The sequence below is a fragment of the Felis catus genome, chromosome E3 (assembly GCF_018350175.1).
Source record: "Felis catus isolate Fca126 chromosome E3, F.catus_Fca126_mat1.0, whole genome shotgun sequence".
Classification (NCBI taxonomy): domain Eukaryota; kingdom Metazoa; phylum Chordata; class Mammalia; order Carnivora; family Felidae; genus Felis; species Felis catus.
In genome coordinates, this window is record NC_058383.1 from 28,817,287 (window position 1) to 28,841,223 (window position 23,937).

Sequence of the window (23,937 nt, forward strand, 5' to 3'; positions counted from 1 at the left end):
GACTTGAATTTAATTTTTCTGCATGGATTATGTTGCAGAAATAATACAGGATTATCCCGGTTTTAACCTTTTTTTGACTTCGCCAGATAGCAGACCCTACACTGGCTGAGATGGGGAAGAACTTGAAGGAGGCCATGAAGATGTTGGAGCATAGTCAGAGGTGAGCGTGGGGCGTCAGTGACCCTAGGAAACGTGCTCAGCCTGTTGTGAAGCTGGTGGCACTGGTTTCCTGCCGGTAAAAACTCCTCTCGGTTTCAGAATGCCACGCGTAGTTGAGCTTCACCTGACTGGAAAGACGGTGTTCGTCTTGGGTAGAAGGTACTTTGTAATGAAAGGATTTTGAAATTGAGGGGCAGGACTTAGCATTTTCAGTTCTGCCTCTTAAGAGTTTCATTTACTTAATATATTGATTTGAATCTATAAATACTTTTTACTGTATATTTATATTTTAGAGGGCATCGGCTAACCAAGAAATGGGTTAAAAAGTGTCATTTTTTTTCATGTTCTTTTCCTGAGATTCAGCCTGTACCCCCAACTGGGGGCTAGGGTGATAGGGGTAGGAGAAGAGATGTGATAAGTGTGTTTTAAATCCTGTATCAGTTACCAAGAGGTTACAGGCAGCATTGTCACCTGTTGGCCTGTTCAGATGTTAGCAATTTGGTGACATCGTTTTTTATTTCCTTTAAATTAGAAGAACAGAGGAGGAAAATGGAAAGAAGCTGGTATCAGGAGATATTCCGGGGCCACTCCAAGGCAGGTAGGTGGCAGTGAAGGTGCCTACTTTTAGTTAGGGTATGTGTTTTCTTTAAACCAAGATTTTACAAACCATTGTTGGTTTATAATTTTAGTTGTGATAAGCACAGAGCAAATTGAGCGTCCTGTGCAGTGTAAGCAGGAAAACAGACTGCCATTGGTTGGTTGGTGAGAAATCTACCTGCTTCTTTCCCTTTCCCATTCAGGATCTAATTTAATTTAATTTCCCATTCAGAATTAACCTCGTGACTCAAAAGTGAATGCACAAGTTTGTAACTATAACTCGACTGTCATACTTAGTTCCTCCTTGAAACCCATTATCTATTCAGTAGACTGAGCTTTGTGGTGAGAGATAGTTTAATTTGATAAGATTTATTATTTGTATAATAAAGTAAAATGAAAATGTCAACTTTGATCATTTGTTGGCAGAGTGATTTCTTTTTTTGGCAACTGAAACCAATCTGTCAAGCGTGTGTGGTTTAAGCTAGCAGGGAAAATAACAGGAAAAATAAGTAGCCGTGTAACTAGAATTTTCACAGGATGTTAGCCCTCAGTGTGGACTTAAAGTCCCAGCCCCGCTTCCCTCAAACAAGCTTGTTTCTTCTGTTGTTTTATAACCAGGAAACTGCACATAGGTAAACAGTACAACTCCCTTAAATTGTCCTTTGACCTGACTATGAATATATACGAGGTTGCAAAAGGAAAGTTTGGAGGAAAGACACAATGTGTCATCAGGTGTCATATCTGACACACCCAGGTACTAATATTTTGAGACAGGCGCTCCTGTGGGTTGCCTGAATGGTGCCGATTTGAAGCCCTCTAGCTGTAAGGTAGGTTCTGCAGCTGAGAGTGGGAGCCAAATCCTGTCAGTCCTCTCCACCCAGAGCTGTGGATGGGAATGAAAGTGTTCTATTAAGCCCACAGAAGTTTCCCTAGAAGAGATACTACCAAGAACATCTGTAATGCTCCAAATGGGAGGGCATTAAAGCCACAGGTCAGGAGCTTTCACACTTAATGTAATAATGCCAACGTCTGAGATAGCGCTTGGCTAGGCACAGCATTAAACGTTTTTCATGCACTGATTGCATCCTCACAGTTCCATAATGTAGGGTCTGAGGGAGTTCAACGGTTTGCTCAAGGTCACTTGGTGGGCCCCCACTCCCCACACAGTGTCCAAGGACCAGACCCCCTGTCACATGAGGGTCAGCACCTTGGTTTTGGCCTTGTTTTGGCGGTGCTTTTGAAAAAGAGAACTTGGTATTAGTTCTCACTGATTGGTCCAGTCCCATTAATGGAATGATAATGTCTTTTCATTAGAGTTACTGCAAGTCGCCTTGCCATTGCTTTACTGCTTTAGCCATTGACGTTCTTCGCATTAGTTTTCAGACAGTCACGTAATAAGCACTTAATGTCATATCTGGGAAGTAAACCTGTTTATACCGTAAGCAGATCTCAGATCTCTAGTTTCCCTGCTTGAGGAAGAAGTAATAAATGATGTTTGCGTTACATGTTTCAGTTGGTTAGAACAGACAGGACCCCTGCATGGAAGAAAACTAGCCATACCAGTGGCATTGGAGTATGGTTGCTGCTTTTGTGACCTTCCAGCATCTCAAAAGGACTATTTTGGTTCCTATAACATGCTTTTTAAATACTCTTCTTGGATTCGAATGAACAGGTAGACAAATATTGCTAATGTAATCCTGGTGAAATTTTCAGAACTCAGTCTCCTATTTGGATAGAAGATTTAAATACCTGGTTATATTGAGAATTCAGTTAATATGAGGTTTGTTTTTAAAAGCTGTATCCTGTATCTCAAACACGTTCTTTCTCCTCTAGCTACTCAATTAAAAAACAAAACAGAAAACACAACCTACCACAGCTTGTTTAAATGAAGGAAATAGAGTGGTGGGGATGTGAGCTGTTTCCACCTGTCTGTCAACTCTCTTTTGATTCTGCAGTGGACAAGATATGGTGAGCATCCTCCAGCTAGTTCAGAATCTGATGCACGGAGAGGAAGAGGAGGAGTCCCAGAGCCCCCGGTAATGGACACCAGTTGGCAGCTTCTCTCTGAAAGTATATGTGACCTTGACTTTGATAGTGACTGCATTCTGACCAGTTGCTGAAATAGCTGTGCTTCATTCACAGTTACACATGATATTAAAACAATGTCCGTTTTTTCTCTTCTCAGCGAGACATTTAATATATGTTGGGTAATATATTTTGTAAAAGGAAGGCATTTATGAAAACGAAATCCTGTAGCTTATATGGCATCGTTTCTCAGAGAGGGGCTGGCGGAGGGACCAAAGAATGACTGCTGTGTGCGTGTCTGCTTCCGGTTGCTTCTGCTGATGTGCTGTGGCTTCTGACCGCAGGTGCCACAGCTCAATCTGTTGGTGGCAGGGCCCTGTTGTCTGTGAAACCTCAGTTTATTTTTTTTTCATCTAGCTTAGCTCCCTATTTAGTTTCATGTTTAATTGTTTTAAATTTAATTTTTTTGGAGTAAGTCATTCTCCTTTTTCAAATATCAGAAGCTACAAAGAGTACAGAAAGGCAGTTATCAGTCAGCGATGTGACGGCACGTATTAGCCGAATCCAGAGTTGATGTAAATTCTAAAATGACAGTGACCTTGAATGAAAAGGGGGTATTTCCTTTGTACTCTTCCTCCCCAGCTTCTTGTTCTCCTTAGAGACAGCGGCGTTGCCAGCTTCTTGTGTACTCTTCAGAGATAGTCTGTGTGTAGGTATACACAAGCCGAGGGTCTGCACTCCCTCCAGGACGTAAACGCCGTTTGGTGTTGTGCACCTTGCTTTCGTCATCTATGTCTCGGGGTTCACTGTATATCAGTGCACAAGGAGCACTCTCCTGGAAGAGCTGCTTCGTTTTACTTGGGATGAGTGAACGGTGTTAAATCGCCTGTTCATGTTCCCTGTTGCAAACATTGCTGCAGCCGGTGACTTTGTACGTGTGTCCTTTATCATACCAGCAAGTGTTTCTGGAGATGAAAGTCCTCAAAGTGGGACTTCTGGGCCAGGTAGGCTGTGTGTCTGTAATTTGGATAGCTCCTGCCGAGTGTCCCTCCGTGGAATTAGGCCAGGTTACAGTCCCACCAGCAGTACGTGAGAATAGCTCTTTCCCCACCCCTTTGCCTGCATGGCTGTTTGTAGACTTAAGGACCATTGCCAGTCTGCAAGGTGAGAAATGGTATTTCAGCATAATTTGAGTTTGCATTTTTCTCATGAATCAAGTTAAGTGGCTTTTTTATATGTTTTAAAAACCATTTATATTTCCTTTGCTATGAACTATCTCCTGTATTATCTTCCAGTATATCTTCCAGTATCTGGAAGATATCCAGGATATCTTCCAGTATCTGGAAGATATCCAGGATATCTTCCAGTATCCTGTCTAATTTTTTGGTCTTTTTCTTACTGATTTACAGTTACTTTTTATAAGGGACTGTATTCCATCCATTTTAATGATACATAAAACATACTTGGTTCCCTTGAATTTGCTGTACTGTTATAAGTAGCTGTTGAATGCAGGAAATTGACTTCATCTAATGATTCTTTAAAAAAATTAATTTCTGCACATTTTGTCTCAGCTCTACACGCCATAGTTCTTATAGCAGGCATTTGATTTTTTTAAAAATGGGGGACAAAACTATTCACAGTTTGTATATGTAGTAGATATTCAGTAAAATCTTCCTTAGATCATCATTACTTTTTACGCATTGAATTTTCTAAACTTATCTGGATTTCTGCCTTCTAGGCCATTAGGTGGATTTCAAGTCTGACAGATTTCTGTAGAAATGCCATATCTCTAGGTTTTGTCTTACTCCTTTATTCGTATTTTGACTAATACTTTTTAATATAATTGATTTTGATTAACAGAATCCAGAATATTGGAGAACAAGGTCATATAGCTTTGTTGGGGCATAGTCTGGGAGCTTATATTTCAACTCTGGACAAAGAGAAGCTCAGAAAACTCACAACTAGGATACTATCAGACACTACTTTGTGGCTGTGCAGGATTTTCAGGTAAGGACGTATATGAGTTGGGTACAGACTGTTTCCTGGAGCTCTGCTGCCTGAGTTCATGTAGGCCTTTTCCCCTCCCTCTTGGAAGGCTTGCATTTAAAAAAAAAAAAAAAAATCTATGTGCCTCAGTTTCCCCAGCTGTTCAATGGGGGTAACGTCAGTATCTGTTTCATGGCATAGTTAGGAGGAATAAATGAGTGAAAGAACTAGCTTATGTCAAAAGCCGAGAACATAAGCACATACATTTTGGATAATGTCAGCAGTTACTTATTTTTAGGATTCCTACTTGACACTTGTCTACAGAAGAAAGAGCAGGAAAGTGGTCGCAGGTATTTTTAATCAAAGGATTAGCTTCTCCTTTAGTAGAAGGAAAATGCTCCCATAAGGAAGTTGAGTATGTGTTATGAAATTGAACGCTTTATGCTGTGCGAAATATCACGCTTTATGCTGTGATAATGTTGGCATTATTAAGGAGTTATAGCACATAAGGATTCAGTAGAAGACACAGGACCAGTGGTATTTTGGGGCTTATGCTGTTACTTTTTTTTTTTTAATGTTTGTTTATTTTTGGAGGGGAGAAGGGAGAGGGGGAACGGGCAGAAAGAGGGAGACAGAGGATCCAAAGTGGGGCTTGAACCTCACAAGCCGTGAGATCACGACCTGAGCCGAAGTCGGGTGCTTAACCGACTGAGTCACCCAGGTGCCACTATGCTATTGCTTTTAAGGAAAAGGAATGTTTGCCTAACACTGGAAAATTTAACTTGACAGACTCCCTTTCAGATGTTGGAAAACAGCTTGGCCAAGCAAGAGTTTAAGTTTGCCTAACTGAATCGCAAAGGAGAGATTTTCTTCTAATAAAAATCTGCCACCCGTAATTGAAATTCTCTCTCCTTACTTTTCTGGAAGATGGAGAAGAATAATTTGCCCCAGGCAGACAATAGTAAAAGCAGAAGTTAGGCTGACTAGCAGCTTTCACCTTTTTCTTTACTTGGAATGTTTTTGGACTGAAACTGCTGAGGACCTTGCCTGCGTTATCCAGTGCTGGCCTTCTTGTAGAGTAAGCTGAAACCGTGATCTCTGGCCTTTTTGTATCTAAGGGACTCCTATTCTCTGCTGCTTTTTTTCATAGTTTCTGCTCTTTTTGGAGTATGGACAGAGGGTGATTGCATCCATTGTTTATAACCTCCAGCTGTTAAGGTGTGGTCAGCCATCTAGGATGAGGGCGATCCCTATCTCCTTTGGGTGCTCTAGGTGAAAATTCCTAGATTAAGAAAAGAATTACTCCCAAGAGTAAAATGAGGATGTAAAACTGTCTCTTATCAGAGACAAGAACACACCGAGAGGTGGCTGTGTCTTCACAGGTATGAAAACGGCTGCGCGTATTTCCACGAAGAGGAAAGAGAAGGACTGGCAAAGATCTGTAGGCTTGCTCTTCACTCTTGTTACGAAGACTTCGTAGTGGACGGCTTCAACGTGCTGTATAACAAGAAGCCTGTTATATACCTTAGTGCTGCTGCTAGGCCTGGCCTGGGCCAGTACCTTTGCAATCAGGTAATATGGGATAAGGTAGACATGTGAAAGAAATGGTGTTCCTCTCTGTTCTGGAACTTTATAAAGTGCATAGGCCCATTTCTTTAGCCGTAGTTCTTTTCAAATGAAAAGAAACAATATGCTTGTTTTGTCAATATAAGAAAATATGTAAATAGATATTAATGAATTTTCAGAGGTGTGTATGTATATGTATTGCTTAGTTGCCCAAAGGTAACCACAGTTAACATTTTTCTTCCCCAGATTTTAATCAGAGAGTGTGTATGTGTTTTTACAAGGTTATGTTTGGCTTTTTTCACTTAGTGTTATAACAGGTGCATATCCTGTTTTAACAGTTCTTCAAAGTACAGTTTATTTTTAATATCTTCATAATAGTCATTCAAGTCACTGTATAGTGTTTTAGCCAACTGTTTCCCTTTTGGACAGTTAGAGCATTTGCATTCTTTTGTTTTCTGTGACCATTTTCAGGAAGTGCTCTTTGCATAGTGTTAGGGACTTTTTTATGCATATAGCTTTTTCTTTATTTAGAAATTTCTATATTTAGAAAGTACTTTCTAGATTATATTCCTTAGATAGATTTTCAGAGTCTGTCTAGAATTACTAGATCAAAGAGCATTACCATTTTTGACGCTCATGGGACGTCATTACGCTCATTGACATGTAGCCCGATTAGGGGGCTACAAAAAAAACGTTCACCCTCTTGGCCGAGAATGTTTTAGTTTTGTTTTTGGGTGTTTTTTGTTTTGTTCTTTTATTGAGAGAGTGAGAAAGAGAGTGAGCACAGGACAGGGTAAGCGGAGGAAGGGCAGAGAGAGAGGGTGAGAGAGAGAATTCAAAGCCGGCTCAGTGCTGTCAGCATGGAGCCCAACCAGGGCTCAAACCCACGGACCATAAGATCATGACCTGAGCGGAAATCAAGGGTCAGACGCTTAACCAACTGAGCCGCCAGGGGCCCTGTGAGGGTTTATCTTTTGTAAGATGAAGGAGTCCTGTGGGGATCGGTGGGGGAAACTCAGGGACTTAGCTGATTTTGAGCTGTGGTCACTGGCAGCAGGAAATGACGTCCTCTTTTTGAGTGTGTACAGAATGAGAGATTTACAATGTCCTTACAGAAACCTGGAACAAATTACTTACTGAGTACCTACTACAGGCCATGTTCTTCTAGACCCACAGCTCCCTTGTCCCAGTCCCGTCTTCAAAAGCTGTATGGGGGGCAGGGGTGCACCTGGCTGACTCAGTCAGAAGGGCATGCAACTGACTTTTCATCTTGAGGTTGTGAGTTCGAGCCGCATGTTGGGCATTGAGCTTACTTTACTTTTTATTTTTACTTTTTTTTAATGTTTATTTATTTTTGAGAGAGAGAGAGAGAGAGAGACAGACAGACAGAGTGCGAGTGGGGGAGGGGCAGAGAGCGAGGGAGACACAGAATCCGAAACAGGCTCCAGGCTCCGAGCTGTCAGCACAGAACCCGACGTGGGGCTCAAACTCACAAACCGTGAGATCATGACATGAGCCAAAGTTGGACGCTTAATCGACTGAGCCACCCGGGCACCCCATAAAGCTTACTTTTTTAAAAAATGTATATTTTTCATACCTAAAAAAATATATACGAATACTTAGAAAATGTTTAGAACGTTTTATACTAACAGTAGCTAATTGTTGGCTTATGGGGTGGGAGGGCATTTTCACTTTTAATTTCTTTTTTTTTTTAATGTGTGTTTTGCTCGGGTTTCCTTTCCTCATAATTTAAAAGAAGAATTTTTAAGGAGGGAGAAGGTGTGCATAAAGTGTTCGTTAAATGTTTGGTCTCTAAATGGTGCTACTAAGTCTAGTTACAGAACAATATGCTGCAACTGTTTAAAAATTCCTGAAAAATTCCTCAAAGCTGAAAATAAAGAATATAAAATGTATTTGACAGTTAGTATCTCCATTCATAACACTGACTTCACTCCTTTTAAGAAATGTACATCTGCTAATCCATATTTGTTGCTTGTTAAGAGTGGGTGGATCCATAAATAAGATACTGTTCTTTGAATGCCTTTTGCTGGTGTTATTTACCACTAATGCTCAGAGGAAGGATCCTAAATTATCTCCCAAAATGCTCAAAGCTTGGTTGTTCCTTAGTTTGGAAAAGTGATTTGATTTTTTGTTATATTCTAGAATATAACAAAAATAATTACCCATTTAGCTGACTCAGAGAATTTTACATTGTCTGTGTCTTCTTATAAGAACCTCAGCTGCTAGAAATTTTAGCTTGACTTTCTAGATATACTTTAACACATATTTATAATATTAGGAATTCCTAACAAGCGAGATTGTTTAAACAGAGTAACTGTGACTTGTCTTGGTGCCACAGTCTTTAGGGGACATAAGTGGATGGTGACAAGGATCTTGATTACAGAATTGTGTGTTTCTTCTGGCAGCTCGGCTTGCCCTTCCCCTGCCTGTGCCGCGTGCCCTGTAACACTATGTTTGGATCCCAGCACCAGATGGTGAGTTCTCTCTTCGGTTTGTAAGATAATACAGAATTGTGTTTTGAAACGGTGTCTTCCTCCTTTCAGCTGAGGTTCTGTTTCCTGGCCTCCACATAATTATTAGTTTATTCGTTTATTGCTTGTATCTTCCCATTGCTTAATCCATGCTTCTGGGTTTGAAAGTCCGCGAGGGCTGGATGGGGAGCATCAGGAGCACCTGCCTCCTCAGGAATCTTGTCATTACTGTATCACCTGATTTAAGTAGAAACATGGGAGTCCAGATGAGCACCATAAATTTCTTCTAAAGTTCATCCTTTTAAAGGTTGTCACTGTTGCCTGGGTTTGTGAATGGGCAGATTTAGAAGATGAGGTTCTTTATTGTAATGTGGGATTGGAATTGGATTCTGCGTATTTTTAGGCTTTCCCATACTGAAGACAGAAGCAAAAAGGATAGGTTTTAGGGTCCTGTGTTTCTTTTTCCAAGGTACCTTGATTATCTGGTTCAGATACATCAGTGAGTAATATCAAAGACGGATTTTTGGGTACATATGGGGACTTGAGAGAACATTTTCTTTAAACCTTAGTGTTTAAAACTAGAGAAACATTCATCCTGTATGTATACAGTTTTTGACTTTAATCTCATTTAACTGTTTTTTGTAGTTAGTCTTCAAGGGAAACTTTGATTTTCATCTCCCTGATTAGATAAAATGGAAAAATGGTCAAGAATAAGAATTTTGTGTGGTTATTTTGAGAGTCCTTTGTTTTTGTTGAAAGTTGTAAGTTCTTACTGTACAGCTTTATGCCCGTTGCTTCATGTTACTGTGATTTGCCTTTCAATCTAGGATGTTGCCTTCTTGGAGAAACTGATTAAAGAGGATCTAGAACGAGGAAAACTGCCCCTTTTGCTTGTAGCGAATGCCGGTAGGTATCGTGAACGGAATCTGCCATTTGGATGTATAAGAGAAAGACAAGGTACTTAGCCTAAAAAAAAAAACAAAAAAAACCTGGGTTTTGAGAAATGTTTGTCTGCCTCGTGTTTAAGGTAGTTTGTGTCAGCATCGTGGTGAGAATTAGAACACGGCACTCCTCGCATCCCCTTCAGTTGTTGGTTTGTTGGGGATTTACTCTGTTGGTGTGTATGCTTTTTCATTTAGGCTGTAAGTACTTCTCTTGCATGTGCTTCCTTTCTGAATCGCATCTTAAAATGTCACGCTTGAAGGTCCACCTCGCATGCAGCAGTTCAGCTCCCACTTTCTGCTCAGCTTCCCATTATCGAATTCAGCATTATACTTGAAGTTTGAGGCAGTGCATCAGGGAAGAAAAATCATTAAGTGACAACACCTATTAGAAAGAATAAACTGTTTTTACTTGCAGACGGCATGATTATATAGATAGAAAGTCCTAAGGAAACTAAAGAAAGGCCTTCGGCACTAATAAGCAAATTGATCTGGAGTGCAGGATTTCTATGTACCAGCAATGTACAATTGAAGTTGAATTAAAATTGCCAGTCACAGGGGCGTCTGGGTGGCTCAGTCGGTTGGGCGTCTGACTTCGGCTCAGGTCATGATCTCGCGCTCCGTGAGTTCGAGCACCGCGTTGGGCTCTGTGCTGACAGCTCAGAGCCTGGGGCCTGCTTTGGATTCTGTGTCTCCCTCTCTCTCAGACCCTCTCCCGTTCATGCTCTGTCTCTCTCTGTCTCAAAAATAAATAAATGTTAAAAAAAAAAAATGCCAGTCATAATAGCATCAAAAAAGTGAAAACTTTATGGTTAAATTGAACAAAGTTTATGCGAGGGGCACCTGGGTGGCTCAGTAGGTTAGGTGTCCGACTTGGGCTCAGTCACTTGGGGCGGTTCGTGAGTTCGAGCCCCGGGTCGGGTTCTGTGCTGACAGCTCGGAGCCTGGAGCCTGCTGCGGATTTTGTGTCTCCTGCTGTCTCTGCCCCTCCCCTGTTAACACTCTGTGTGTGTGTGTGTGTGTGTGTGTGTGTGTGTGTGTGTCTCAAAAATAAATAAACATTAAAAAAAAAAACACCCAAAATATATGCAAGATCTGTACGCTGAAAACTACAAAATAATGCTAAGAGAAATTCAAGAAAACCCAAATAAATGGGATGGTATGCCATATGCTTATGTTGGAAGACTCAATATTAGAAAGTCTAATTTCTCCAATCTGTAGATTCTATAGACCAATCCCTATCAAAATCTCGGCAGGCTACAATTTCTTATAAAAGTTGATTAGCGGATTCTAAAATTTATGTGGAAATACAGAGGATGTGAGAATAGCCAAAATAATTTTGAAAAAATAAAATTCGAAGACATAGGCTCTCTGATTTTTAGACTTACTATAAAGCTACAGATAACCAGGAAAGTGTGGGAATAATTGAAGAGAATAGAGTTTAGAAATAGACTCACGTGGGGGCATCTGGGTGGCTCAGTCACTTGAGCATCCGACTTCAGCTCAGGTCGTCATCTCACATCATAGTTTGTGGGTTCAAGCCCTGCATCAAGCTCTATGCTGACAGCTCAGAGTCTGGATCCTGCTTCGGATTCTGTGTCTCCCCCTCTGTCTGCCCCTGCTCTGCTTGTGCTCTGTCTCAAAAATAAATAAACGTTAAAAAATAAAAATAAAAAAAAATAGACTTACATGTATATGGTCACTTGGCTTTTTACAGAGATGCCAAGTTATTTCAAGGGAAAAACGTGGGTCTTTTCCACCGGTGGTCTTGGAACAAGTAAATACCCATATGGGAAAAAAAAAAAAAAAAAAAAAACAACTGAACCTTAACTCTTCCCTCACTGTCTATACAAAAATCAGCTATAAATGGTTTATAGACCCAAACCCTGCAAAAGGACCGCTTGCATCGTTTGGGTCTGTTGAGGCAGTTGGTGTGGGATTTGGAAGCTTACTGGGTGGGGTTCTGCTAACTGGAAGTTTAAGACAGTCAGGAGAATGCACGAGTTCAGGTTTTACTCATGCTCTGTGAAGAGGGACTTCCCTACCCAACCTGTAGTGTATACATACTTAACAAGGGGTGGGTTAAAGTGTTCAGTATGTTTAAACCAACTTCAAAATGCATGTTCTGTTTTAAAACAAAGGACTTTTCATACTAGGTTTAAAAAAAACCCACAAATTTATCTCTGTGTATAATGGACACACCTAAATTAAAATAACCCAGGGGTATCTGGGTGGCCCAGTCGATTAAGCGTCAACTTAGGCTCAGGTCAGGATCTCACGGTTTGTGAGTTTGGGCCCCATACCAGTCTCTCTGCTGTCAGCACGGAGCCTGCTTGGAATCCTGCTTGGGATCCTGTCTCTCTGCCCCTCCCCGGCTCTCTGACTCACGCTGTCTCAAAAATAAACATTTTTTTTTTTTTAATGGTGGTTAATTAAAAAATAAACAACCCAGTGGGGCCCCTGGATGGCTCAGTCGGTTAAGCATCTGACTTACGGCTCAGGTTGTGATCTCACGGTTCGTGGGTTCGAGCCCCGCGGAAGTCTTTGTGCTGACAGCTCGAAGCCTGGAGCCTGCTTCAGATTCTGTTTCTCCCTCTCTCTGCACCTCCCCTGCTCGTGCTCATTCACTCTCACTCTCTCACTCTGTCTCTCTCTCTCTTTCTGTCAAAAATAAATAAACGTTAAAAACATTTTTTTAAATAAAAAACATTAATAACCCAGAAATGACAAAAAGCAAACATGGAAAAGGGTATCTTGGGCAAATGGTGACAGAATGAAAGTACTATAGTGGTGTTCGTGTGAGATAAGGTAGACTCCACGCTAATTAAAATTCGTGTAATCCGCTAAGGCACAGTAATTAAGAAAGCTTATGAACATATCTGAAATGTATAAAGGAAGACTAAAGGAAAAAATAGATAGGCTACAAGTATAAATTGACAAACCCACAATCTTGGTGAGAGACTTTAATATGTTTCCCCAGAAACAACATTAAGTGGATGGAAAACAAGTATATGGAGATTTTAAGTAACAAAATTAACAAGCCTGATTTTATAGATACATAAAATGGAGACCATGCACGCTTCAGACCTTGAAAGATCAACTTGTAACAGTTGGTTTTAAGCCAGCTCACATATGCAATCTCAATAAAACAGATACAGTGTTACTTCCTTCTTAGATAACGTATTTATAAGCTTTTATCCTGCCGTAAGGGCTCAAAGTATTCCTTTCAGTATCGTTTTTTTGTGTGTTTTATCCTAGGAACCGCGGCAGTAGGGCACACAGATAAGATTGGGCGTTTGAAAGAACTCTGCGAGCAGTATGGCATATGGCTGCACGTGGAGGGGTGAGTGCGGGGCGAGGGTGGCTCCGTGTTGGGCCTGCACCCAGTGCTTGGGAAAGAGTGGCCGTCTGTCCAGGCTCTTACTTTGTTGTAACGATTATCATGATCGGGAAGGGCTCTTTGGGTTGCGTAGTAAAGATAACAAAACAACCCAAAGTGGTGTCAGCGAGAGAAGAGATTGAATTGGCTCCCATAACAATGAGCCACCATCTCCCCCCTCCCCCTCCCCCCACCCCCACTTGGCCTGATTTTCTCCATGTTGCCTCCATCTATAGATAACATTTTCCTATTTTGGTACAGAATAGTTGCAGTGGCTCCAGTTTGCTTTCCAGTTTGTGTTCTGAGGGTCATAAGTCCCGACAAACGCCTCCTACTGAGCCAATTGCCGTGGCCAGGGAATTGTAACTCGCCTGCGGTTCGGGTCATTTGCCCACCCCTGGAGCAGATGGTGGCGTCTCGTCCCCCCGAGGCTGTGGTCTGATAGAGGAGATTGGGGTGGTTCCCCAGAAGGACCTAGGGGAGGATACCCGGCAGCCACGGTGGTCCGTACTCAGCAGGCCATGCGGGCCGGGTTTTCATTTGATCTCTCTGGCAAAGAGTGATGACAGGAAAATAATAGCTACGAAAGATATAAAACGAGACATAAGACACGTAAAGTGCACTTTCAAGGTTTTGCCGAAATTGGTACACACCACATTTTCTCTTGTTGTTTTAAAAGCTGATCACCCAGCTGAAAGACACTTAAATGTCAGATTGGAACAGCACCTCCTTTTTTTTTCTTTTTCTTTTTTTTTTTTTTTTTAAGTGTACTTAGGGAATAAGCAGCGATAAATAGTGTTGTGTTTTTTTCTTCCAGTGTGAATCTGGCAACATTGGCCCTAGGTTATGTCTCCTCGTCAGTGTTGGTATGTTATGATTTACTAAATACTGTGTTTTTAAGAAGGAATTACAATGACCTAATCCCTGATGACTTCCCATGATTTTTATGAATTGAGGGGGGTGCTGGCTTTCGTGTACTCTGATGGTCTGTAACAAAACCTTGTTTTCTTCGTTAGGCTGCAACCAAGTGTGACAGCATGACATTGACTCCGGGCCCGTGGCTGGGTTTGCCGGCCGTCCCTGCAGTCACCCTTTATAAACACGACGATCCTGCCTTGGTAAGCTCACTCTCACTGGCAGGGAGTGGGGAGAGGCTAACAGTCAGCATGGAGTCTGGGAGCAAAATACGGAAAAAGTAGAAATATCCTTGATGCTTTTTCTGTGACTTTTTTAAATCAAAAAAACCCTGTTCTTAATACAAGTGGAACTGTACTGAATACATTTATTCTGTTCTCTCCCTTTGCCTCTGTGTGTACAAAGAACTTTTTATGACCTTTTATGACTCTGTAATATTCTGCCTTTTAAATACTACAATTTTAATCTTCCTTTGTTGCCAAACTTTGTTACTAACATAGTGAGCATCATTCTGTATTTCAAATTACTTCCTTAGAACAGGCTCCCTGAAGCGCCGTTAGTATTGAGAGTAGTTAAAGCTCTTGATCCCCATTGTCTAGAAGGTTTTAATACATATTTTTTTTAAGTGGTTCTTGATAGTGGATCAGTTCAGTGATTCTTACTAAAACAGTTAACATCTTTCTAGGTCGATAACGGCCAGGTGTTTGAGGACACTCAGAACAGCCGTGGAAAGGGCTACCTCTTGGGGGCCTGAGAGCTCTGGCCCATCTGGATTCTCCTCTTGGCTTTGCCACACCTTAGCCATGAATCCTTGAAAGCCAGGTCTCGGTGCTAGGCTGCCTAGAATACTCCCCTCACAAGACTGTTAGACGGATGTTTAGTGTAAGCCAAGTGCCTGGCATAGCATCTGACGCATACAAAGTGCATGGGAATATGCCAACCAGTTACGTCAGCTGTGTGACTTCATCGGCTTCGGTTAACAAACCCATATTGGCTTTTTCAGACTTTAGTTGCCGGTCTTACATCAAACAAGCCAGCAGATAAGCTCCGTGCCCTGCCGCTGTGGTTGTCTTTACAGTACTTGGGGCTTGATGGGATTGTGGAGAGGATTAAGCACGCCTGCCAGCTGGTGAGTAGAAACCTGCAGTTTGAATGAGTCACAGATACTCCATGGCGAAGGCAGAGACAGAAAACCGCCTCGTTGCCTTACTCATCATCCAATACCGTGTTGTCTGGATTTCGCATCTCCTAAGCAAGCAGACCTGAAGTGCACATTCGCCGTTGGAAGTTCTGGGGGAGACTGCTGGGGTGGCCCATCGTTAGTGGCCGGATGAAATCAGATTAGATGAATGCTCGTGTCATTGTAGGATGAGGAAAGAAGTGATAGGATGAGAGCCAGGGAGCGGAAAAGGAGCAAAAGGGGGGCGGAGGGGGGTAGTTAACATGGCCCCCAGCCGGCTGTCTCTTGAAGGGGGAAGGAAATATGGCGGCCTTAGGGGTGGGGATGGATTGTCTGCGTATTTTTAATACCAGCTGTCTTGGGCTCCCAAATGGCAAGGCTCTAGAGATGCTTCTAACTCTCCTTCTGTATGAGGTGTTCTAATTGTGAAAGTATATGTACAATTATGCTACAGTTTAGAAAGCAAAAAAGAGGTCACGTTTATGCAGTTTGCGAGCTGCGTCCTACCTGAGCCTGAAAGCGTGGCGTCGCCTCTCTGTAAGTCCGTTCGCTTACCTGGGAGACAGGGGTGATGTGAAAGATGGTTAGGCCTTCATGAGCTTGTGCCTGCGAAGCTCTTGGAGTGTTGCCTGGTCACATGCAGATGGGTTTAAGAATAAACCTTGGTCTGCAACGTGTTCTGTGGAATCGGTACTTCCTCAAGTGTCATTTTTATAGTGAGGAAAAATCCGTGTTTTTGTGTTGCTGTGGCAGCTGCCTCTTGGTTCATCATGTCAGGATGGTTCCTCCTGACGCTAGTTTCTGATGCAATAGGGACATTCTGAAGGAAGTAGTTTCATTGTCACATGAGGTAATGTTGAGGTCTTTGTCATTATGTTTCCAAAGCACATTTCTGAAAAGTTTCCTCACTGGGCCCTCAGCTCCCATGTTGAAGTTTGGTTGTTCGGAAGGAGAGGCCTTTATTGCCCCGGTAACTTAGTCACTTTGGGGAAGGTTCAGGCCCTCGGGGGAGAGCCCTTCAATTCCCTTTGGCCTCCGGAGGGCAGGGAGATAATGAGACATTCTCTGGCAAACCCTCAAGGCCGCCGCAGCTCTGTCTGCCTGCAGGCACACGGACGCAGTCCTGCCGAGGACCTCAGTGACATCCTGTCGCTGACCCTGTAGTGGGAACTGCAGGGAAATGTAGCCCGTGCGGCTGTTACCAGGTGCCGGGTTCCCTGGGGGCGGAAGTCAGGCTGCTGCTGCTCCTCCTCCTCTTCCTCCTCTTCCTCCTCTTCCTCCTCTTCCTCCTCTTCCTCCTCTTCCTCCTCTTCCTCCTCTTCCTCCTCTTCCTCCTCTTCCTCCTCTTCCTCCTCTTCCTCCTCTTCCTCCTCTTCCTCCTCTTCCTCCTCTTCCTCCTCTTCCTCCTCTTCCTCCTCTTCCTCCTCTTCCTCCTCTTCCTCCTCTTCCTCCTCTTCCTCCTCTTCCTCCTCCGCTTCCTCCCTTCATCATCATCATCGTCGTCGTCTTCATCCTCCGGGGAGGCCATCAGGACTCATTTTCTCTGCAGCCACCTCGGTGCCCTGCGCACGCACCGCCTCATTTGAACCTTGCCGGGGTGGAAAGTCCGCTGATGACACACCAACAAGTAGTGTTCATGAGGGGTTTTCCAGCGTCCCACACTCAGTAAGCATTGGAGGGATGAACCCTGAAGTACACGTTCTTTTATCCCCGTGGCAGTGATGAGAGGCCTGGGGCTGGGACGCTTCTAGAACGGTGAGGACGGAAGTCCTCACATGCATGCTGCCCTCCAGAGACCCCTTCCCGGCGCTTGCCATAACCACCCTGTCAGATAGCTGCTGCCCTCCCCGTCTTATAACTGAGGGACCTGAAGCCCAGAGAGGCTAAATGACTTGTCCAAGGTCATAGCTAGTAAGTGGCAGATGAACTTAACTCATCGTCCTACAAGTGGGGTATTGAACTCCGGTTTGGTTATTCCAGACCTCGTGTTCCAAATAGTTGTAATAATGCTGTGTTCTCTCACTTACCTTTTCTTTTCCTTCCCCAGAATCAGGTACTGTGCCTGGCACACATGTGGACTCAGTAGTTTGGGTGGGGTTTTTTGAGCTATAATTAACATGTTAGTGTCAGGTATACAACATAATGATTCAATATTTGCATATATTGGGAAATGATTGCCACAAGTACGAGTCTAGTTAACACACATCACTGTACATCATTACATAATTTTTTATTTTAAGTAGGCTCCACACCCAGTGTGGGGCTTGAAGTCACAACCCTGAGATTGAGTCGCACACTCTAACCACTGAGGCAGCCAAGTGCCCCTGGAAATTTGTATCTTTAAACCACCTTGGGGCGCCTGGGTTGGTCGGTTGAGCGTTGGACTTCAGCTCAGGTCATGATCTCACGGTTCGTGGATTCAAGTCCCACGTCAGGCTCTGTGCTGACAGCTCAGAGCCTGGAGCCTGCTTTGGATTCTGTGTGTCCCTCTTTCTCTGCCCCTCCCCACTTGCGCTCTTTGTCTCTCTGCCTCTCTCTCTCTCCTTCTAAAAATAAACAACATTAAACAAAAATTTAAGTCACTTTTATTACCCATTTCTCCCAGCTCCCAACCCCTGCCTGTGGCAACCACCAACCTGCTCTGTGTATTTATGAGTTGCGTGTTTTGTTTTGTTTTGTTCTAGATCCCACATGTAAGAGAAATCATACCATTGTCACAGATGGCAAGATTTTATTCCTTTTTTATGGTGAATAATATTTCATTGTGTATGTATGTTACATGCTGTATATTTTCTTTTATTCAGCCATTGATGGACACTTAGGTTGTTTGTTTATCTTGGCACTTGTAAAAAAATGCTGTCATGATGGTGAGGGTGCAGATAACTTTTCAAATTGGTGTTTTTGCTTTCTTTGGATGAATACCCAGAAGTAGAATTGCTGAATCATAGGGTAGTTCTATTTTTAATTTTGGGGGAGCCTCCATACTGGTTTTCCATAGTGGCTGCACCAGTTTGCATTCCTACCAACAGGGTACAAGGGTTCCCTTTTCTCCACATCCTCACCAACATTTGTTATTTCTTTTCAGCCATTCTCACAGGTGTGAGGTGATATCTCATTGTGTGATTGATTTGTGTTTCCCTGATGATGAGTGATGTTGAGCATCTTTTCATGTACCTGTTGGCCATCTGGATGTCTTCTTTGGAGAAAAGTCTGTTCATGTCTTCTGCCCATTTTTTAAATCAGATTTTGGGTTTTTTTGCTTGCGTTATATATATTTTGGATATTAATCCCCTTATCAGATAAATTGTCTGCAAATTTGTCCTCCCATTCAGTAGGCTGCCTTTTCATTTTGTTGATAGCTTCCTTTGCCGTGCAGAACCTTTTCAGTTTGATGTGGTCCCACTGGTTTCTTTTTGCTTTTGTTGCCAGTTACTCAGTTTTTGAACGAGAGAATGGCTTATGTTGCTAGTACGACAAATTCACATACGTCTCATGAGAAACCATTTTTCTGGGGGCGCCTGGGTGGCTCAGTCGGTTAGGCGTCCGACTTTGGCCCAGGTCATGATCTCACCTCCGTGAGTTCGAGCCCCGCGTTGGGCTCTGTGCTGACAGTGCAGAGCCTGGAGCCTGTTTCAGATTCTGTGTCTCCCTCTCTCTCTCTGATCCTCCTGCGTTCATGCTCTGTCTGTCTCTGTCTCAAAAATAAATGTTAAAAAAAAAAAATTAAAAAAAAAAGACAGAAACCGCTTTTCTGGAAGCCCCAAATGTAAATTTCAACTGAAATCATCAGGGAATATTTGCGTTTCTGGAAAAGCAAGAATTGGCACCCTAACTCAGGAGCCATAGAGTGACAGATGGCTTTATCGGCCTGAGTTCTTTTGTCTGCAGGCCTGCAAAAACCATCATGGAAACCATGTTTCGATATGTTGTGTCAATCTAATGGATATCGTTAATCTAATGAAGTTATAACCCAAGTAATTATTAAATAAATACATATAATCTAATGACATTATAAAAATTAGAAGCTATTTTTTGTCTTTTTTGCAGAGTCAACGGTTACAAGAGAGTTTGAAGAAAGTGAACCACATCAAAATCTTGGTACAGTATATATGATTTGATCCATTTTTGAAGTTAATAACAACGTCAGTGACTTGGAATGATCTCCAGATTGGGTGCATCTCAGTGGAATTGTGACAGCTCCAGTAAAACCACATTCTTCAGAACAGATTCACGCACCAATGACCTAACTCTACAGAGAGCACAAATCTAGAGATTTGCACCATATGCTGAACCCCTGTGGTGCTTTTCATACAATCGTGTGTAGTTTTGTTCTGTTAAAATGTAGAATTGCCCAAAAATCTAACAAACCCTATTGACTTCCTCTGCCCAGTGATTTTAGAAGATTCATATTACTGAAATGAAAAGTCATTTTGTCTCTCATAGTGTTTGGGGCAACTTTTTCTGAAACCTTCTGACACCAGAGTTTTCATTTGCACAGATTGGGGAATAAGGAAGAGATCAAGTGGCCTTGTTTTTTATTCCCCCAGTATCCTCCTAAAATATGCCAGAATCTATCAGACATTGCTGCTTAAGGGCAGTCATTAGACCCAGGATGTGAGGATTTAGCAGGGCTCATAACGAAATATCAGTTCAGGTTTGAATGTTCTTATGTTTTGCCTCGTTATATTTTAGAATTTCAGGAAATAGAGGTCAGATTCTAATTTAAATAAGGCCACTGAGTGTTACTTTGACGATCCTGCAAGATGCAGTTAAGTTTAAAACTAATACTTAAGTTTTTCTGGGGTTCGAGTTGGTATAGTTGATTCCATTTTAGTGCACGGTTTGCTTTAAGTGCCTGAGGGGGGCGCTGCTGTGCGTTGCCTTCTGAGTAGGAGCTTGGAGCCTTTTCAGTTGACCTGAGATGACCCAGGTTCTAGCTTGGAAGAGGAGAGTGGCCCATTGGAGAAGCAGAGGGATGAATGTAAGTCAGGAGACTTGGGTTCTAATTTCAGCCGTACCACTGACGCCCTATGACATTGAGTCATTTTCTTTGCTGCCTAAGCCTGTGAGCTCAGTTGTCGGCGAAGGTATGTTGGTTGGACTCCTTTGGTTGTAAACAGAGAAGCCCAAACTGGACTAGCATGAGCAAGATGGCAGGAATCAAGGCGGTGCTGGGCCTGTGGACCTTGTTCCCCTCCCTCACTGAGCCCACTTGGGCTCCTCCTCACGTCCCCTCTGCCCCCCTGTCCTTCTCCAGGCAGGGAGATTGTGCTGGTGCTAGTTAATCACCAGAGGGTTTGGAGCATCTTTGGAAGGCGGTACATGGTCCGGGCATGAGCCCTGCTGCACCCCTCCTTCCCGTGGATGCTCGTCTCCGTAGATACACAGTAACTGGCAAACACCGTGAGGCACTGTGACTCCGGTAATAATTGTCATCACAGCAGCTGTCTTGAAATGCACGCCGTGTACCATGTGTACCACGCGTGGCACCCAGTGCACACGTTCCTTCATTTAACCCTGACAGCAGCCGCCTTCGTATTTGCTCTTCCTTCTACCTGGAAACACTGTTCCCTTCAATTCTTTTCATGCCTGCTTTCTTACCCTTGAGGTGTTCGTTCAAGTACCCCCTCTTCAGAGAGGTCTTCCCTGGCCATCCCCCCTAAAGCAGGCCTACCACCGCCTCTCACTCTGTCCCCTGGGTTTTGTTGTTCGTGGCAGTTATTACTACCTGAAGTCGTATATTTGTTCATTGTCTATTTTTCTTTGTCAAAGCTTTGTAGAGGCAGGGACTTTTGTCTTGTTTTTCTTTCACGGTTTTGTGTACCGTGCCGGGTACTTGGCATAGATACTGGAGCCTAAGTCAGTCAGTCTGATCTGGGAATTGGTTGCAGCGGCTGCCGCATCTTTACTGGCGAGGAAGCTAAGGCACAGAGAAGTTAAGTGACTTGTTCCTGCCACACAGCTAGGATGGGATAGAGCTGTGATTCACACTCCGAGGCCCGTGTTCTTAACCGGTGGACCAGTCTGTGTCCGGTCAGTTTACAGAAGTTAGCACTTGTCCTCCTTCGGTGGCTCGTGATGAAGGGCGTATCAGATAATGTATGAGAAAGCAACATGAAAATTGTAAGGCACCGTAAAATACAGGTCAGTATTAAATGTCTTCTGTCGCCACAATATCTGTGTAGTGCTTACGTAGATACTGCGTCCTCGGGTTCTCGAGACGTCGCTGTGGTAGAGCGGTGTTATTTCCGTCTCTGTGTGGCGGTGTGGTCAGGTCCTGAGCCACATGATGGTATGTGGCACAGCCAGGACTTGACCCCGGGGTGTGTGAGATTAGCCGCGTCTGTGCACAGTGGCTCCTTCCGCAAGCTCCCCGGGGGTCTTCTTGCCCACGTAGGCGGCCGGCTCTGGGGGAGCCTCTCAGGCCCGAAGCGCCGACCCGCTTCCCCAGCTCACCAGGGCCCGGGGCCGCCTCCGGGGCACAGGGAGGCCGCGGGGAGCCCCTCTGTCCGTGTGTCAGTGTAGGTCTTGTCCGCAGCCGCCACCGAGGCTGCTGTTGTGCTAGCCCGGCGGCACGTGGGCTGCGTCCCACACTCGCGCTTCAGGGGGAAATAGGGTATTCCACCCCCACACCTGCAAGTCTCAGCCCCGTGCGGCACTTACGTCTCTGCTGTCCTTGAGGCTCTCCAGCTTCTGCTACTTTGACCGTGGCCATGGTGTGTCCGAGTGAGGACTGTGTAGATCCTGCTTGGTTGGGACTTGTGCTCATGTAAGCTGAGGAGTTGTTTTTTTTTTTTAATTCTGTGCAGTTTGCGTTTTCATATATGACCTCCTTCTCCGATCTCACCAGCATGGTGAACATTGTCACGGGTCCCTCTTCCTTCAGCCCCTCTCCTCCTTCTCGCCTCTGCCTCCTGTCCTGGCACCTGAGCAGCCTCTCATCTGTGTCGGCCGTGTTTTCACTTTCAGTGATACCTGCCTCCTTCCAGCGTGTTCCCTTGAGCTCTTGTTAAGTCATTGTTCCCTTTTTGGACATCCCTTTTTCTTTTTCTTTCCTTTTTTGTTTTTGTTTTTGCTTTTGTTTTTATGCTTCCTGGTCCTCATTTCTCTAAGCACGGTCATCAGAGTATGTTTCCTTTTGGAGCACAGATTGTCCCTTGTTGCGTCTGCTGCCGGGTGTGTGCTTCACTTTTCATTATGAGCTGCGTGTTTTTCTCATGTGTGACGGGCGAAGGTCCGTCTGTCAGTTCCACAGCTTCGGGACTCCCGCACCAAATGGCACGTACGGCCCATGGCAGTACACCCCTGACGTTTCGCTCTGTGGTGCATTTTACTCCCTGTGTAGACGGAGCCTCAGGCCGCAGGAAGCCCTCTTGCTGGTCGGCAGATTGAGCTTTTCTGCCCCTCTTCTCCTTTAGGGGTCCTGGCATGACGTGCGCTCACCACCATCTGCACACGGGCCCGAAGACCCTGGGTGTCACAGCGGGTTCCCCTCCCTGCTCCCCGCTCGCCAGCCCCTGCTCCGCTGACGATATTCTTTGTTTTCTTTCTCGATTCGTTGTTCTTGTGAGCTTAGCAGCGGTTATGTTGGGATTTTTGGTTTTTTGGGGTTTTTTTTTTTTTTGGTTTTGGTATATGTAATCCAGCATTTCAGTCTGCCATGTTGCTAGAGCCAGAATTCTCTGTTTATAACCATGTACAGTATTTCTCATGCACTGACATTTGAGTCCACTGAGCTCAAAGAAATAAGAAACCAAGACTGTATTAGACTATATATAGAAGTCTGGTTACTCAAATCATCCTGCTTCATTCATCCTGACTGAGGTTGGGGGAATGGGCATAGAATTTTGTTGCTTTTGTTTCTGTTTCCTTCTTGGATTTACTCCATTCTATTTAGATATTAAGGCTCTCCAAGTGTTAAAAGTACTAAGAGAAAAAAAAAAGCATTAATAGATTTATGTTTACGTGAAAGTTAAAGGAGATGATAGATAGGTAACACAGCCATCAGCTTAATAAGGTGGCAAATTTGATACACATCTTGCTTGGCCTAAATACATCCCTGTGTTCCGTTGACAGGTTAACAGCGCAGACCTTGGGCCACCTCCTCCTGGCTTTGCAAGTTAGCGTTTCCACTATGGAGACATCGCATGCAGAGCCTTGGAAAATAGGCTTTATAACTAGAACTGTTGAGTGCTTACACATCTGTCCCTGTGTGCCATATTCTGTCAAGAACATTGCTGTTCCCTTTGTATCCTGACCCCGTAGTGGAGCTGATGAGCCGGTCCACTGTTCGATGGCGTCCGTGAACTTAGTGCTGGCTTGGCTTCATGCAGTGAACGTTTTCGTCTGTGATGAAATCTGCTAATGAAGTTAGTCATTAGTGAAGTTAATGAAGGACGCCTGTCCTGAATATAAGTACCACTTCAGTGATTTAGGAAATCCTTAGACTCAGCTCTAGACTGTTTATCTTCATTACCAGCAGGACTTAAATCCTGTTTTACAAAGTTTTACAAAGTGAGAAGAAAGGAGTTTTCCTCTTTTTGTTTGTGACCATATAAAAAGTTTCAGGGATACCTGGGTGGCTCCGTCGGCTAAGCGTCTGACTTCGGTTCAGGTCATGATCTCACGGTTTGTGGGTTTGAGCCCCGCGTGGGGCTCTGTGCTGACAGCTCGGAGCCTGGAGCCTGCTTCGGATTC

At 43.7% G+C, this 23,937-nt stretch overlaps 1 protein-coding gene, 1 long non-coding RNA gene and 1 other non-coding gene across 7 annotated transcripts in view; 2 read left to right on the forward strand and 1 right to left on the reverse strand.

The window, feature by feature from the left end:
• PDXDC1 (pyridoxal dependent decarboxylase domain containing 1) overlaps window positions 1–23,937 on the forward strand; it is a 52,567-nt gene that overhangs the window by 16,999 nt on the left and 11,631 nt on the right. For 4 of the 5 annotated variants that reach the window (XM_006942302.5, XM_003998843.6, XM_019820923.3 and 1 more), the window contains exons 2-13: window positions 87–160; window positions 692–757; window positions 2,712–2,792; window positions 4,642–4,788; window positions 6,150–6,339; window positions 8,760–8,828; window positions 9,653–9,731; window positions 13,025–13,109; window positions 13,963–14,011; window positions 14,162–14,263; window positions 15,064–15,189; window positions 19,288–19,338. In XM_006942302.5, coding sequence (XP_006942364.1) covers window positions 111–160; window positions 692–757; window positions 2,712–2,792; window positions 4,642–4,788; window positions 6,150–6,339; window positions 8,760–8,828; window positions 9,653–9,731; window positions 13,025–13,109; window positions 13,963–14,011; window positions 14,162–14,263; window positions 15,064–15,189; window positions 19,288–19,338 — 1,095 coding nt within the window. In that variant the 5' untranslated portion in view covers window positions 87–110. The remainder of the gene's footprint in view (window positions 1–86; window positions 161–691; window positions 758–2,711; window positions 2,793–4,641; window positions 4,789–6,149; window positions 6,340–8,759; window positions 8,829–9,652; window positions 9,732–13,024; window positions 13,110–13,962; window positions 14,012–14,161; window positions 14,264–15,063; window positions 15,190–19,287; window positions 19,339–23,937) is intronic. The other variant, XM_006942303.5, reaches the window with a different exon arrangement.
• LOC111558319 lies at window positions 3,313–3,382 on the forward strand. Its single transcript, XR_002739040.1, has one exon. It is a non-coding gene; the product is annotated as a small nucleolar RNA SNORD45 (small nucleolar RNA).
• On the reverse strand, window positions 12,715–23,864 carry LOC123382660. Its single transcript, XR_006591349.1, has 2 exons — window positions 23,815–23,864; window positions 12,715–13,725 (listed from the first exon to the last, which is right to left on the reverse strand). It is a non-coding gene; the product is annotated as an uncharacterized LOC123382660 (long non-coding RNA).